At 40.8% G+C, this 16,269-nt stretch overlaps 1 protein-coding gene across 2 annotated transcripts in view; it reads right to left on the minus strand.

Annotated features, from left to right (window-relative positions):
- Positions 1 to 16,269, minus strand: part of Exoc2 (exocyst complex component 2) — a 173,890-nt gene that overhangs the window by 69,043 nt on the left and 88,578 nt on the right. For both annotated transcript variants that reach the window (XM_040755775.1, XM_005066420.4), the window contains exons 12-13: positions 7,101 to 7,226; positions 4,690 to 4,814 (exon numbers count right to left, since the gene is read on the minus strand). In XM_040755775.1, the coding sequence (XP_040611709.1) occupies positions 4,690 to 4,814; positions 7,101 to 7,226 (251 nt within the window). The remainder of the gene's footprint in view (positions 1 to 4,689; positions 4,815 to 7,100; positions 7,227 to 16,269) is intronic.

Below are 16,269 nucleotides of genomic sequence, written 5' to 3' on the forward strand. Positions count from 1 at the left end.
TCAGAGCAGCTGTGCCAGCAAAGCACCTCATAAGTGCTGTTTTTACTGCTGACTTTCTATTACACTGTTGACTGTACAACTTAAGACGGCTCTGCTTTTGCTTGTATACTGCTCAGCAGGGTCTTAAGGCTGTTGCTTCTCTTCTCCACCCAGTCTACTAAGGCAGTCAGTACACTGTAGCCACAGCTCAGACATTCACTCTCACTCCTACATCTTTTCTTCTTTCTCTCATACTTACTGCCATCTTTTTCTTCTTTACTGTAACCTTCCACATATTTAATACTCTATGATATGAGGACCCAGCAGTATCCCAACTTTCCCCTCCCAGCTACTTTACCCACGTCAATATTTTAAGTTGATCTAATCCTCAAGTCTATTCTTTATGAACCCTACTTCTCTCCCACTCTTAATCTTATTAGCGAAAATCCAAGTCTACTTCATACCGTACTTGGTTGTTTATCCCATAGGAGCCACTGAAGTCAAAGGGGCCACTGTTATTAATTGGCTAATATGACTTTTTCACAGTGGTAATAGCAAGCAGATGTGGCTGCTCTCCCAGTTAATACGGCATAATACAGTGTTTACAACAGACACCATGAACTCCTAGACTGAGGAATTCTTTTCTAAACTATACACTCAATTATATCATACCCAAGTCTCACTTGAACACTGTAAATACTTCAATAGCTGATAATAATATACAAAACAAAATAACACCACATAAATTGCCATGCAGTAACAAAAGAAATTGGATAAGACAACATAACTCCTCCAAAAAGTATTAACCCTACAGCAATGCCATTTAGTGAGAGTAAATTAAATGAAACCCCAGACAGGAAACTCAAAATAATGATTTTAGGTATGTTCAAAGACACAAGCAAATAGTTGAAAAAAAAAATAAGGAGGGTGATATATGACATAAAGGAGAAATTCAACAAAGGGAAAAACTAAAATGATGAAACAAAAACATTTAAGTTCAATATAAAAATTCTATGGAGTCTGTATAATAGGGAAGGAGAGGACAGAAATCTGGGCTTGAGGGTAAAGTGGAGGAGCTTGAAAAACCTAACAAGGACAAAGATGACTAATAAGAAGGTACTAATGAGCATCTGAAGACACACTTGACATTCTGAAAAGCACAAATCTAAACATACTTGACATAGGAGAAAAATCTTGTCCTAAAGGCATAAGAAACATTTCCAAAAGGATCATAATAGAAAACACCCAGAGTTAGGGAAAGAGATGCCATTCCAGAAAGGAGGGATTTAGGATACCAGACAGACAGGACCAGAAAAGAACCTCCTCATATCAAATCATAATAAAAACACTAAATACATAGACCAAAATAAACCAAAAAGGATATTGAGATCAGCAACAGAGAACACCAGGTCATATGAAAAAGCAACCCATTAGAATATCAGTAGACAATTAATCTGAAACTTTAAAAGCTAGGATAGCTTCAACAACTGTCTATATAGACTATAATACATATACAATAAAGTGATCTATCATAAATGGAGGAAAATGATAAAACAGAATAAAGGAATTTATGACACTAAGCTCTACAGAAGATACTTGAAGGGATGCTTCAGACCAAGTCCACTGACAAAGCCACAAGAAAGCATGAGCCCACCCTAGAACTATAGTTAAGCAAGAAGGGAAGAAACAAAACACTATGAGATCAACAAAATGGTAGGAATTAGTGAAGCTTTCAATCAAAATTCAGAATACTGATGGTCTCCATTCCCAATTCAAAAATCACAAGATAGTACATTAAATCAAAAAGCAAAGATTATCTATTTTTTGCCTCCAAGGAATGACAGTGCCTTCAGATAAAGGATAGAGACTCATATTCCAAGCAAATGAACCTAGGAAATAAGCAGTTATCACTCAGCTGATACCCCAATTTAGTATTGATATTAGGTAATGCATAATGGTTTTATGAATTTCAGAGCTATCTGCTGTATTACCAACAAACAAACATCAAAACCAACTCAGCCAGGCAGTGATGGTGCACGCCTTTAATTCCAGCTCCTGGGAGGCAGAAGCAGGTGGATCTCTGAGAGTTCGAGCCCAGTCTGTTCTACATATCAAGTTCTAGGACATCCAGGGCTACACTGAGAGACCCAGTCTCAAAAATCAAATAAACAAAAATATTCTACTAGCCTGGAAAATCTGTAAAAAATGTATGAATCCCTAGAGGCATGTGGCTTATCAAAATGAAATAATTTTAAACCAAGTGAAATAATTTTAAAAGGTTCTATACCATGCTGTGAGACTAGCACCAACATTTCTCAAACTATTCCTTAATAGAAAGGACATTACCAAACTCTTCTAACCCTGATAAGCAAACTAGACAACGATGAAAAAAATTACAAATTCATCTCCCTGATGAACAGAAATGCAAAAATTATCATCAAAATACTTCCCAACATGGCTGGTGGGAAGAAATCTAATCACCCCCCATGCAGTTCAGCTCAGGCTGATCTCTCAGTGGCATAGCCAGCCTGGACCTTTAAGGCTCTGGCTGATGGGATCACATCCAAGATCCCAGATGCAGTTCTGCTCAGGCAGGGGCTAGCCAGCCATCAGTCAGCTGGGGCCCTTAAGGCCCTGGCTGACAGGAAGACATCCATGGGCCCACTCAGTGCCATGAGGCACAGGCAGGTGGGTCACATCATAATGAGCAAATATGTAGTAGAGAAATGGAAGACAAGTGAATGGTTCATTGCTGTGGGGTAGCTCTGCAGGGATTGGGGGAGGACAAGGGGTGACAGGGAGGTAAGTGGAGAGGTGAGTGGAGTTTGGTTACACAATAGGAAATTCCCAAAGAGTCAATAAAGAAATTATGCTAAAAAATACTTCCCAACCAATTCAAGAAGACATTTATTTATCATGAACAAGTTGGCTTTACTCCAGAGGTGTGGGGATCATTAAATATACATAAATCAACTAATGTCATAAATTACATAATGGTCTCAGGGACAAAGATCACACAGTCATGTTGATAGAAGAAAAGGCTTGACAAAAGTCTAGCATCCCTTCCTGTTAAAAGTCTTGAACATTCCAGTGACATTCTTCAATAGAAAAGCAAAATCTTAAAATTCATATGGAAGTAAAAAGATCTCAGAGACCCACAACATTCCTGAGCAAAGACAATACTGCAGGCGGTATAAGCATACCTTATTTCAAACTATACTATAGAGCCATAGTCATAAAAGCAGCACAGTTCTGGCACAAAAACAGACATGGAGGTCAGTGGAAAATAATACTTCAATAACCCAGATATAAACTTACATACCTATAGTCACTTGATTTTTGACAAAGATAACATATACACACATTGGAGAAAGGACAGCATCTCAACAAACAGCACTGAGAAAATTCAATGTCTACATGCAGATGAAACTAGATCTTTGTATCTCATCTGTATAAAACACCACCCAACATGAAACCTGGCACTCTGAAACTACTGGAGGAAAAAGGAGGAGCATGCTTCAAACTAACGGAATAGGTAAAGTCTTTCTGAATATGAATCCAATTGCTCAGGAAACAGGCCAGTAATTGTGCTGCTGTCATCCTTGATCAGAAAAGCTTCTTTCTGTAGTGAGCAGAGACTCATAGTGCCAAGAGTAAGTGGCTGAGTGCTCAGACCTAAAGGGGACACCTGCAGAAGAAGATGCAGAATGAATGAAGTCACAGGTCAGGGGAGGTGCTGTGAAGTGCTGTCCTCCGGACACGCCATGTCTGCTGCGCTCAGGAACTTGCAGCAGCTGTGGCTACGCCAAGACCTGCACAAGATCAAGCCAATAAGATTCCCGCAGGAGAGGGTGGGTACAGCTCATGAGGCTCCAGCTCTACCCTAGGAGCTACTGACACATGTTGGTTGCTGAGAGAGAGAGAAATCATTTTTCTTTGGAGATATGCCCCCTAGAAGATTACAACTGACCCCAGTAGATGTCCAATTTCCATGTGCACAGACATCACTAACTGGGCTCTGTGAGCAGTAGTGGGAGACACTGAATCGGGGCTACCTGATGAAGTTGGGCGGAGACTGCTGTGGACAAGCAGGATGAGTTAGAGGGAAAAAGGGTGTGGATATGATCAAATATGTGAATTTCTCAAAGAAAAAACTGAAAACATAATGTTAAAAAGATACTCACTAAATGTTGACCTGAGAGTGTAAAAGCTTATAAAATGTACAAAGCCAGGGTCCAGACGACTGGGAAACTCAGCTCCCAGGTTCCTCCTTGTCTATCGCTTGGTCATATATAATAACATGCACACAATTTGGTCTGATTGACATTCCACTCGATTCTGAATCTCTAAAAAAAAGTCTAGTCCTATTCCTTGAGATGCACATCTAATTTATTCCTTAGAACCACTTGCTGGGCAAGAGAAACTTGCTGGTTTCTGTTTACAGATAAGAAAACTAAATTCCAGACAATTACATAACCAGCTTAAGATCACAGGGATTCACAATGCATTTAATTAATCTTACAAATGTGAAAATGGCTAATTTTGGTGGGTGATATGTTCATTTACTTGTGATCTTCTTTTATAAAAAAAACTATGTGAAAATGGATAAAGGTTTTAGATTTCTGAGTCATGAAAAAAGAACCTTAAAACCTTGAGTTTTAAGGCCACTTCTGACTAGAGGTCCATCTGTCATCAGACGTATATACATACCTCACTGAAAAGACTTCCATTAACATATGAAATCCAGAGTTTCCAGAAGTTAGGCAACTGACTTAACACAAGCTTGGTTAATTTTTCAACAAATGCCACTCTGTGAGGAGTTTTGTACCGCCATGCTAAAGGATAAAAGAATAAAACACTATGAATACATATTTGAATCAAGAAGAATGACCTTCTGAAACACAGCGACCCCACCCCACTCCCTTCTTTCTGATGAGGAGGCATTTCCCCGCAGCATCACACTGGCAACGCCAGGCAGAGGGCAGGGGGATAGCAGAGACCAAGACCTCGGAGGATAGTGGTTCACCCTCGTCCTCAGGGTTCTTAGCTTCTCTTTAAAAAGCCAAACTTGGGGACTGGAGAGATGACTTCGAGGTTGAAGCACTTGTTCTTGCAGAGGACGGGGGTTCTTTTTGCCAGCTTAGGAACCCTGCATGTTTGAGCTTATCAGGATTTCTAAGTTTTAAACTCATTTTCATGAGCAAAAGGCATAGTTCTTTATAACTAAGGATACTGTAAACTTTGATCTGTTCCTCTGGTGGAAACCTAAAGACTATCTGTATGTTTATCATACAGTTCTGTCCTGATCTATGTGGACTATTGAATAGCTGAGCAAACTCTGCCTTCAAAGTTCTGGAACAGGCAAATCTACCATGAAACAGATTTCCTTTGACAACAAGGTTATTTTCCCTTAAAGTAAATAATGCCAAACTATTTTACAAATGGCAGACAACATGTTGCCTGGAATGCACAGGCCGTGGCCAGAAGTGTCATGTGTACAAAATAAGTAAATCTTTGAAAAAAATTAATATTAATTCCTTTTTAAAAAATTTCATTTGAGTGTGTTTGGGCTGCATGTATGTATGTGTACCATGATGTCTGATACCCATGGAATTGAGATGAGGGCTTTGGAGTCCCTGAAACTGGAGTTACAGATGGTTGTGAGCCACCATGTGGTTCTGGGAAGCACACCTGGGCCATCTGCACAGAGCAGCAAGGGCTCTTAACTGCTGAGCAATCACTCCAGCTCCCAAGTAAATTCTTTAAATGGAAGCACTGAAAGATTTGCCTGGCCATAGCAGTTACACGGCAAGTTTTCCAAGAACAGTATTTCACAGCACTGGGATTACACCATGGAGATCCTTGACCACTGTTCTGCACTCCTACTGTGGAACACTCACCTGTATCCTTATCTCATGTAGTCTTTTCTGGGAAATAAACGAAAGCAACAGGGACAGAACCCAAGTCCCTGTGGTCACTGAAGATGGCAGAGCTCTGAACGGTCCTACAAGTCCCTATGCACTCTACCCATTCATGTATACAATGAGCAGTGTGGACATCTAACCCCCCAGATCATACAGTGAGCAGTGCGGACATCTAATCCCTCAGATCATACAGTGAGCAGTGCGGACATCTAATCCCCCAGATCATACAGTGAGCAGTGCGGACATCTAATCCCCCAGATCATACAATGAGCAGTGTGGACATCTAATCCCCCAGATCATACAGTGAGCAGTGCGGACATCTAATCCCCCAGATCATACAATGAGCAGTGTGGACATCTAATCCCCCAGATCATACAGTGAGCAGTGCGGACATCTACAGTGAGCAGTGCGGACATCTAATCCCCCAGATTCATACATGTTCCACACACAGTCTGTTCTGTAGCACCAAAGAAAAAGGGAACCCTGATTTCTCGCTGACTTTAAAACAAATAAAATAGGGGCTGGAGAGATGGCTCAGTGGTGAAGAGCACCTGGGTGAGGACCCAGGTTCAATTCCCAGCACCCACATGACAGCTCACAACTGCTTGTGACTCCAGCTCCAGGGATTTGACACCCTCACACAGACATACATATGGGCAAAATGCCAAGAACAAAAAATAAAAATAAGTAAGTAAAAAAAGAAAAACAAATAAAATACTATTTGAAAAACCACAACAGGAGCAAAAAGAGTGCAAACTCAGCTCCTAAACCCAGTAATAAGCATTGTAACTGAAACCATTTTATGATGGAATAAACACTTAATTACTTTAAAATTGCAAACTGAATCCAAAAGCCTAATTCACCAAATCTTTTATAGCAGATTAGTGGGTAAATTGTATTGTCCCAGTTCACAGCAATGGAGACAGCTGACACAGCTGCTGGGCAGTGCTGTCAGACATACTGTGGTGTCAGAAGTGCTACAAGTATTTAGCATACTGCTGCTCAGTCATGTAGGCCCTTGGTACTTAACACAGTATTGCTCAGTCATCCAGTCCTGTGCAAAGTAGTGTGGTCCCAGGGCCCACCCAAGGCAGCATGGGGGACTCAAGAGGATCGTGGTCTCTTTCATCTTTTTACTCCATGCCTTCAAAGTGTGCGAATCTGAAAGATCACGTGGAGGTAGGGGTGATAACTTACTGTCATCACGACCAGACTGAAAGCTGCTACCCCTCTTCAGTGATGCTGTCTGGCTGAGATGGCCCAACACTGAGGGGCGCACATCGTTCTCCAGGTCCAGCATAGGGCTATGTGGGCCTGGATTACCTGGAATAGAGATGGTATTACCAATTACCATGTAGTTTGATCTAATGTAGTCCTTGCTTTTTCAAAGCTATTATTTGCTCAACCTTTCCAATCTTTTAAATACAGAATGTAAATAAATAAAAGTTTCTCCAAATAGCTTTTGCTTTTTTTAATTTCTTATGGTGCTGAGGATTGAGTTCAGAGCCTCATTTAACAGTACTGGCACCCGAGCTATATGTAGCCCTAAACAGATTTACAAAGTCATTTCCATTATGACACACGTGGAAAACTCAGTTTGTCATTCTAGCTTAATACAAAGTTCTAAGACACAATGTGGTGCAGTTAATGCATAATTTAAAAGTGAATGCAGCAACTTGATATGCCATGTTTTGTTGGTACCTGTGGGAGGCCTGTCCTTTATTAAACAGAAACAGAGGAGTGGATTGGTGGGGGAGGGGGCAAAGGAGGGGTGGAGACAGGGACTGAAGTAGAGGAGAGAGGGGAAACTGTGGTCAGGATATAAGATAAATAAACAAATGAGTTTATTAAAAAATAATAACTGCATTAAATTAGGTGTGGCTATACTACAAATATAGAGATTAAGAAGTCAACTTCTGCAAAACAAGATCCAGGCTTATAAAGGGAAACTATGGCTTCTGACTTTGTTTCTCATACTGCCTCACACACATACTTACAAAATAAATGCACAAACCATCCTTGATCACTTGCTTTCACTGTCTATCTCCTTGGGATCCAGGGTTTGATTCCCATTTTCCCTCCTGGTACCAGTCACCAAATTTAACCTTCTAACCTCATGTTGTTAATAATCTGGAGAAACTCCACACCTGTCATTGAAGTACTTAGAAGGCAGGGCAGGAGGAACAGCAGTTTAATGTCAGCCCTAGCAACATTGTAAGTTCAGATCAGCCTGGGCTACAAATGCAAACAAATGTGAGTTATTTTCTTTTTGGTATTGGCTGAGGCAGGGAAGGGGACCTTGTCTGCTCTCTTGCCTTATTTCCTGTTTTATCTACCACAGGCTCCACTCATCTCTTCTCTTCATCCATTTACGTTTCTATTCTTAAAGATTCAGCTACTGCTTAGCCAGCTGCTGCCCAACTAAAAGTACTTTGCACCTCCACTGCCTCTGAGAGAGCAGACAGGATGTGCTCCACTCTGCTGACTTCACGTTGCCCATGAGCAGTTGGCTCGCTGGGGTAAGAACTTAGTATTTTATCTCTCCATTCCCTATGTCACTGGATCTTCCACAAATGACTCCCTCAAGAAAAGAGTGACTGATTTCAAGTTATTCACTGAGAGCTATGCCCTTTATAGTTCGTAATTTAAATATATATGGATATCTTCAAGCTCTAAAGGAAAAACATTTAAATATTTTAATGAGAATCAAGTGATATTTTTATAGCAACACAGATGACAGCTAGTCAATAACATCTAACAAGTATTGACTGCACCATCCTATGTACATTGTTCTGGAGCATTTTAGATTCTGGCTCACTGGGGGCTGAAAAGGAATAAACAACAACAAATGTAACTCTACTTGCTATTCCGAGAGTACCCTGAGAAGGGACAGAACCGCTTTTTCCCAGGTCCCTGCCACTGTGAATGACCACTGGCTACATTCTACCAGTGGGTTTTACAGGAAGGAAATCATGTCACTCAGACATGGAATACAATATTTGAGGACTATGTTCTGATGACTTTGCTAACTGCTGTTCATTTACTCTTATAATACTTCTATAACTCAGAAGGTAAGAAAAAATTAAATGGCATATGATGCAGAGTTTAGGAGTGATGGCTGCTAACTGTCGGGGTCTGGAGTGGCCTTGTAGGTGTGTGTCCTCCACACCTGTGAGTGATTGCATTGACTGGCTTAACAGAGATGGAAGACCCGTGCCAATGTGAGCAGCGCTGCTCTCTAAGCTGGGTCCTAATCACAAGGGATGCTCGTGAGCACAAGCGCACCTTGCTCTCTGCTTCCTGACTGTGAACAGAATCTGAAGCCTAGACCTGTCACCATGACTGCAGGCCTAACTGAGCAGAGTAAACCTCTGTCCATGACAGCTGCCCATGCACAGCATTTTGTAACAGTAACAGCCAAAGGAGCTAAGACAGGCAGGATAAAACAATGTATATACGGTTTCTTTCTACACTAAATAGAAAATCTGTGTGGAACTTTACATGATTTATGGCATTTTATATTGTAGCTTATATAACCTCCACTGTTACTTATTACAGAATTTAAGAACTATCAAAGCATAAATTTCCTGATGTGCCAGAAAAATATAAAGGGGTTTAAATTTAGTAACATATTAAAAATATTTGAAAATTCATAGTGCTTATAAACATGCATATTAAAAACTTTACAAAATGTTTTCATTTTAAAATATATATTGTATGTTACTTTTACAGGACCTGAGGCTATATATTTATGATTAGGAAGGAAACATTCCCAAGTTTCATGAAAATATATTATCTCTACAGTCCTACAAATATTACAATTACCATTGCTTAAGTGGATCCTCAGAAAAGTTTTTTTCCCCCTCTGTAACTGGTATTTTAAAAACTTTAACTTAAATAGTTTGATATTATTTGGAGTTTAAGCAAGGCTTGAATTTTGAAACTTAAAGATTGGTTTATCATTTTAATAACAGAATCTTTATTAGCTATATTCTGTTGCATCAGAAACCACTTCATCAGTGCTCTGTTGGCTACACATGAAAGTCTTAATTAGTAATTAGCATCGCCAGCAAGGATAGCTCAGAGCAGGCAGCTGAAACAGCCTGTGTCCAGCAAGTCCAACAGGCGCCTGGAACATCTTTGTAAGCGCTATGTGAGTTAAATGACCAGAACAGGCGCCTGGAACATCTTTGTAAGCGCTATGTGAGTTAAATGACCAGAAGGTGGCGCTGCAGGGCCGCACACAAGTGATTGGGACTAGCCTAGTTTCTCTCCCCAAGATTTAGTTTTTCATTTGACAAAAGGTCTGACAGTGTGTTACAGGAAACTAGAAAAGTTACACTTTCGTGAGGAAATTTATTCAAATATTTATTTAAAATAAACATTTGTCACAAGTTACATCATGTTAAAAATCAAAAAACCTTGCAGATTCTGACATTTCTTCAGTTATAGGATTCAATACTTTTATTTCTCAATGATTACAGATATGAAGTCGCTTTGACAGTTAGTATTCCTATAAAACAATGATAAATAAGAGAAATCTTTTTTTTTTTTTTTGAGACAGGATTTCTCTGTGTATCTTTGGCTGACCTGGATCTCAGTCTGTAGACCAGTCTGGTCTCGGACTCACAGAGATCCATCCGCCTGCCTCTGCCTCTGCCTCTGCCTCTCGAGTGCCGACTAGTGCTGGGATTAAAGGCGTGCACCACCACACTCTCAGCACCAGCTGAGAAACCTATTGTTTTAACTATAAAATCGGCAAAAGACTTTCAAATACTTCACAAAAAGCTAGCCCTTGCCCCCATCTTGATTGTTTCTACCTTATAATACAAGTATCTCAGGATGGGCTTGAACTAATCTGTTCATTATACAAAGTATACAAAACTGGGACCAGCTCCAGGGGGTTCTTTTGGCTTCCTAGACTTTGGATTATGTGCACATATCCCCATGTACACCCATATTAATATTCATAATTTAAAATGAAGTAACTTTTTAAAGCACATACAAATGAAGATGATGTCACTTTGTCTAGTCTGTTTGAAAGTTCACAGACCTGGCCACCGGGAATCAGCCGAGGAGAATGGGCTTCATTGCCACACAACTTTAGGCTCTCATTAGAATATTTGCACTGGGCCCTTCTGTGGGTGACAGGTAACAAAGTTTTCTAATGCCATGTTTGGCCCGGTCTTTTTTCAAATAATATTAAACTAACATGAGTTTTAAGCAATTGTTTTCTTGGACATAAATTTTTTTTAAAAAGCCAAACTCTTAGGATTTTTTGCTGAGTAGAATTGGGTTGGGGGGTTACTTGCAGTACTGGCGATCAGGATTGGCCCCACTTAACTAACCTCTGAGCTACATCTCCAGCACATGAAAAACTTTAAAAACCTTATCATCAAATATGAGGCTATTATATTTATTCACTAACTGTCCCTCGCATCAGGAACTAGGGCAGGAATTTATCTGAGAAGAAAGTCACACAACTATCAGTAGCAGAATATTGTGCTGAAAAATGGAGGCTACAAAGATTAATGCTTTAAACAAAAATGATTTTATGATTCATAGTTTCAATCTGAAATTTTGCATCATTCATATATATGAACAAAATGGAAGCATATTATTTTTGCTTCGTGGCTCTATGATTGGGGCTTGATCAGCACTATTATTTGATTAAAGGTATAAAGTTTGCCACTTCACATTGAGCACAGATGCATGCAAACTATGCCATGAATGAATGAACAAATGAATGAATGAATGAATGAATGAATGAGCCTCCTGCACTGAGATCTGTGGAAGCTATTTTAAACTGCTCCCCCACAAATAACAGCTCATGTTATTTTCCCAGGAACACTAAAGGCAATCATGTCACCATTTTTCACAATTTGCTATAAATTTAAAACATTTCTGATTTTATTCGTGCAAACTGGAATTTCTACTAGATAAATGCTCTCCAACTTTTAACTGTTTCAGAACGAGCTCTTGTGATGCTAACGGACTTCATGTGCGAACTTCTATCAGTTGCATAAAAGTGATAAAGACTTAGAAGACTATTAAAAAGAAAGTTTCCAAAGACTTCAGGAAACTGTATCATGTGTCATATATCCTGATTACCATGGATCAAATTTTAAAGCAAGGATTTTCCTATTTTAAATGCAAATAATAGTTAAAATTTGTTTAACATGCTCTATACATAACAGCATACAGAGCAAAGGAGTACTTAATGCCAGCATGCAGATGTGGAGCCAGGTGAATAATCTGACTGTATTTCCATGCCTCCTGCCTCCTGAGGCAAGTTTCTCCCAGTCTACAATAGTGGGGGAACAGTGATCCATGGCCCCAGAGGCAGGAGGGCAGCCTACTTCCTCACCACCCTTAAACACCTTTGAACACATTTTCCTGTGCACAGCGGGCCCTTGTCCTAGGCTGTGGCCCGACCACCCACTGTTGCTTGTTGACCAAACATGTAGGGCCAGGAGCCTCCAGGCAGAGGCGGGCTAGGATTCCTTTCAAGCATCACATAGAGGAATTTCAATGCCAAGGCTGGGGTGGGGGTGCATGTACCAAGACAGAATTACAAATCCCTCACGAATTAGACCTGTGTCAACAGATAAAAATTCTCTTTGATCTTCTCACTCTATATATTTGAAGCTCCAACAGAGAAATCTCCTCAATTTAAAGGGAATAATTTAATCCAAATTAACCCAAGGGAGTCATGGTCACCACACAGTTTACCTCACTCACAGTAGAGCTTCCCGGCCCAGCTCTAAACCCGGGTTCTGGTACTTATTTCACCACCATTCAAAACAGCAGTTTAGAAAAGGAAATGCATTTTGAAAACAAATCAAAGCTGTGAACATTCAAAATACTAGTACAGCTAACTGGCCAATTAAGCAGTGTAATAAGGCAGGTATAGGAGTAACCAACAAGGATTATTTGTGCTTTTATTAAGCACATTTTACAGGATATATATATATATATATATATGAGAGAGAGGTATACCTATACTAAACAAGTCAATATCAGAGAATACAGAATAAAAATACTTGTAGTAGTCACCATTTTAAAATTACCAAGCAATGTGTGCATATTTTGAACTGATGTGTACCTGGTATTTAGAGTTAAACTTACTTTCTACTAAGAAAGATGGGATCAGTTAGGCATGAAGTGGCTGCCACTGCAAGAAATCTTCAAGCTCCACTGTAAACCACAAAGAGCCAGCTGCTAGGCACCCGTGGAAAAGGTGCCCTTGCAACGGCACACAGCACCTTGTGCAGACCAAGTGCCATTCCAAAGGCAAACCGAATTCTTAGTCTTTACTGCTTTTTTGAAAAAGTGCCTAAATTACTGGTACTAATTATTGGTCTCATTTTTTTATTTGAAAGGTGTCATTGTACTCTTTTATTTTTTTGTCGGCTTGATACAAGTTAGGGTTATTTGGGAAGGGGAGCCTCGATGGAGCAAACACCTCCATCACATTGGCCTATAGACAAGTCTGTGCAGCATCCCTTGATGAATGATTGATGTGGAAGGACCCAGGCTACTGTGGGGGATGCCAGCCCTGGGCAGGTGGTCTTAGGTAGTATACGAAAACAAGCTGAGGAAGCCAGTAAACAACATTCCTCATGCTTCTGCTTTAGCTCCTGCCTCCATGGCTCCTGCCTCCACCCCTGCTGAGCTCCTCCTACCTGCTTCTCAATGGTGGACTATAGCTGGTAAGCTTCAATAAAACCTTCCCTCTACCACATGCTGCTTTTGGTCAGTGTTTTATCATAGCAACAGAAAAGAAAACTAAGACAGTCATCAACACACACACACCACACACACACACACACACACACACACACACACACACACACACACACACACACACACAATCTAGAATCAATTGTATTAAATAGGGCCAATCTGGCAACTACAACTGTTATCTATGCAACTTTCAGACAAAAGTAACAATTTCTAATGTGGGCACTCAGAATTCAATTCATGATGCTCTTCCTCCTTCTGGAAAAACCAAAGAACAGAAACCAAACCAAAACAAAGGAGAATGGAAATGCTTGCCCTGGCCTGGCTGGGGAGAAGACTGCTTTGGGCTCAGCACTTCTCCCGTGTTTCCCTCTCCTGCACCCACTTTACCCTGTGTGTTCTAGAGAGTTCCCAGATTTAAAGCAGGTAACCAAATCCTGCTAAACATTCCCTCTCCTAAAGCCAAAGTCAACAACTGTTATCACAACATGAGAAGAACAACTGTCCAAGTGAAGTGCTTCCCCCAGAAGTCAGCACTAGACACTGCTCATGGGCTATGCTCCCAATAGCGGAGGACTTAGCTGCGAAGAAAAGGTGGGGACCAACGTGAGTCTATCTGTACTTGCCACAGTGGTGTCTTCTCTTTCCTTCTCTTGAAGCCGAGTGCTATCCCTCGGGGTATGCTACGGCAAACACTGAGGACAAAAACTACTTTCCTTCAACCTTCAGGAAAAGAACTCTATAATGAACTCTTCCCTATGTATAACCACCTTATGACTTTAAAATAGGACATAACTTTATTAGAATATATGTGTATCATATATTTACTTCATTCTTAAGTAAGGAAATAGTTCCTATAGTTAAAAAATGGAAGGAGTCTAACAGTTCCTAATGGAGACTGCAATTGAATACAAGGAAACCTGCTCTTCCACTAGGACAATATCAGAATTGCGTTACTACCCCACTGTTTAAAATGTTTATATATAAAATGTATACATAGAGATAATTGCTATATTTTAGATAGATATCAATAAAAGCATAGTTGAGTTATACTATATAAATACAATCAAACTGCAGATACTATTATTCAATGAGCTTCAGCTGAAAATGGAACCTTTTATATCTTAAAGATCCTTAGTTTTTCCAGCGAGTATTTAACAATCTGCTACATATTTGAAATCATTAAAATCTTATTTTGTTGGTTGGCTGGTTCCCAGTGTTGGGCATCAAACCCAGCACCTTGAACTCTGGGAGTCCTGAGTGCCACTTCTCCAGGGTGCACTGCCTACAGCCCCCACCCCAATGAATACTGAGAAAAGGACGCTCAGGTGTGACGTGTCCCCTCCAAGCCTTCTCCAGGGTGCACTGCCTACAGCCCCCACCCCAGTGAATACTGAGAAAAGAACGTTCACGTGTGACGTGTCCCCTCCAAGTCTTCTCTAGGGTGCACTGCCTACAGCCCCCACCCCAGTGAATACTGAGAAAAGGACGCTCAGGTGTGACGTGTCCCCTCCAAGTCTTCTCCTGGATGTACTGCCTACAGTCCCCACCCCAATGAATACTGAGAAAAGAACGTTCACGTGTGACGTGTCCCCTCCAAGTCTTCTCTAGGGTGCACTGCCTACAGCCCCCACCCCAGTGAATACTGAGAAAAGGACGCTCAGGTGTGACGTGTCCCCTCCAAGTCTTCTCCTGGATGTACTGCCTACAGTCCCCACCCCAATGAATACTGAGAAAAGAACGTTCACGTGTGACATGTCCCCTCCAAGTCTTCTCTAGGGTGCACTGCCTACAGCCCCCACCCCAGTGAATACTGAGAAAAGGACGCTCAGGTGTGACGTGTCCCCTCCAAGTCTTCTGAGACAACCTGAGCCGTGTATGGATGTTCCTTCCTCCTGCTCTGTGTCTAGTTTTAAGAACCTATTGCTTATATAAGTTCTGGCTCCTCTTCTAAATGTCCCTCACTGAGCCCTAATTTTAGGAAGTCCTTTTGGAAATCCTAATTAGAGCACAGATCCCAAGATGCCAGAGCAAGCTGATGGCCTTTCCCCCAGTTTACCAGACAGTCAGATGCTCTGAAGAGTTAAAATCAAGCCATTTTAGGAACAAAGAAAAAGACACCTTTGAAGACCACCTTTCAAAGTCCGTTTGAGAATTCCAGCAGGGGGTTAAATAAAGGTTTTTCCTGCCAGGAAACCTTAAGACATACTCTAATTTTGGACCCATTTCATAGGAATTCCTAGAGACCAATCCTTATGCAATGGAAAAAATTTAACATGGGCAATAGTTCAGAGCGCTGGGTGCTTTGCACTGAAAGCATTGGAAGCAGGATGGTCGCTCAAGTTGAGGCTGGAAAAACACAGTACTCAAACCCTCCGTCTGTATTTAAATTTTCAAAATAGGGTTTTATAATGTACATAAGTCATGAAAAGTTTTTAAAAACTAAAAATGCTTACATTTCTCCAACATAAAACATTGGTTTTATCCCAACACTTTTCCTCAATGGAGAAAAGTCCAAACATCACACTTGGACTTCAGGGCCCGGACCCTGAAGGGGGAGGTGGAAGGGGGAGTGAAGAGGGAAGAGAGGAAGGGTATCTGGGGTGCCAGCTCTGTGAGGGAG

Source organism: Mesocricetus auratus, unplaced genomic scaffold (assembly GCF_017639785.1).
Source record: "Mesocricetus auratus isolate SY011 unplaced genomic scaffold, BCM_Maur_2.0 Super-Scaffold_100013, whole genome shotgun sequence".
Taxonomy (NCBI): Eukaryota; Metazoa; Chordata; class Mammalia; order Rodentia; family Cricetidae; genus Mesocricetus; species Mesocricetus auratus.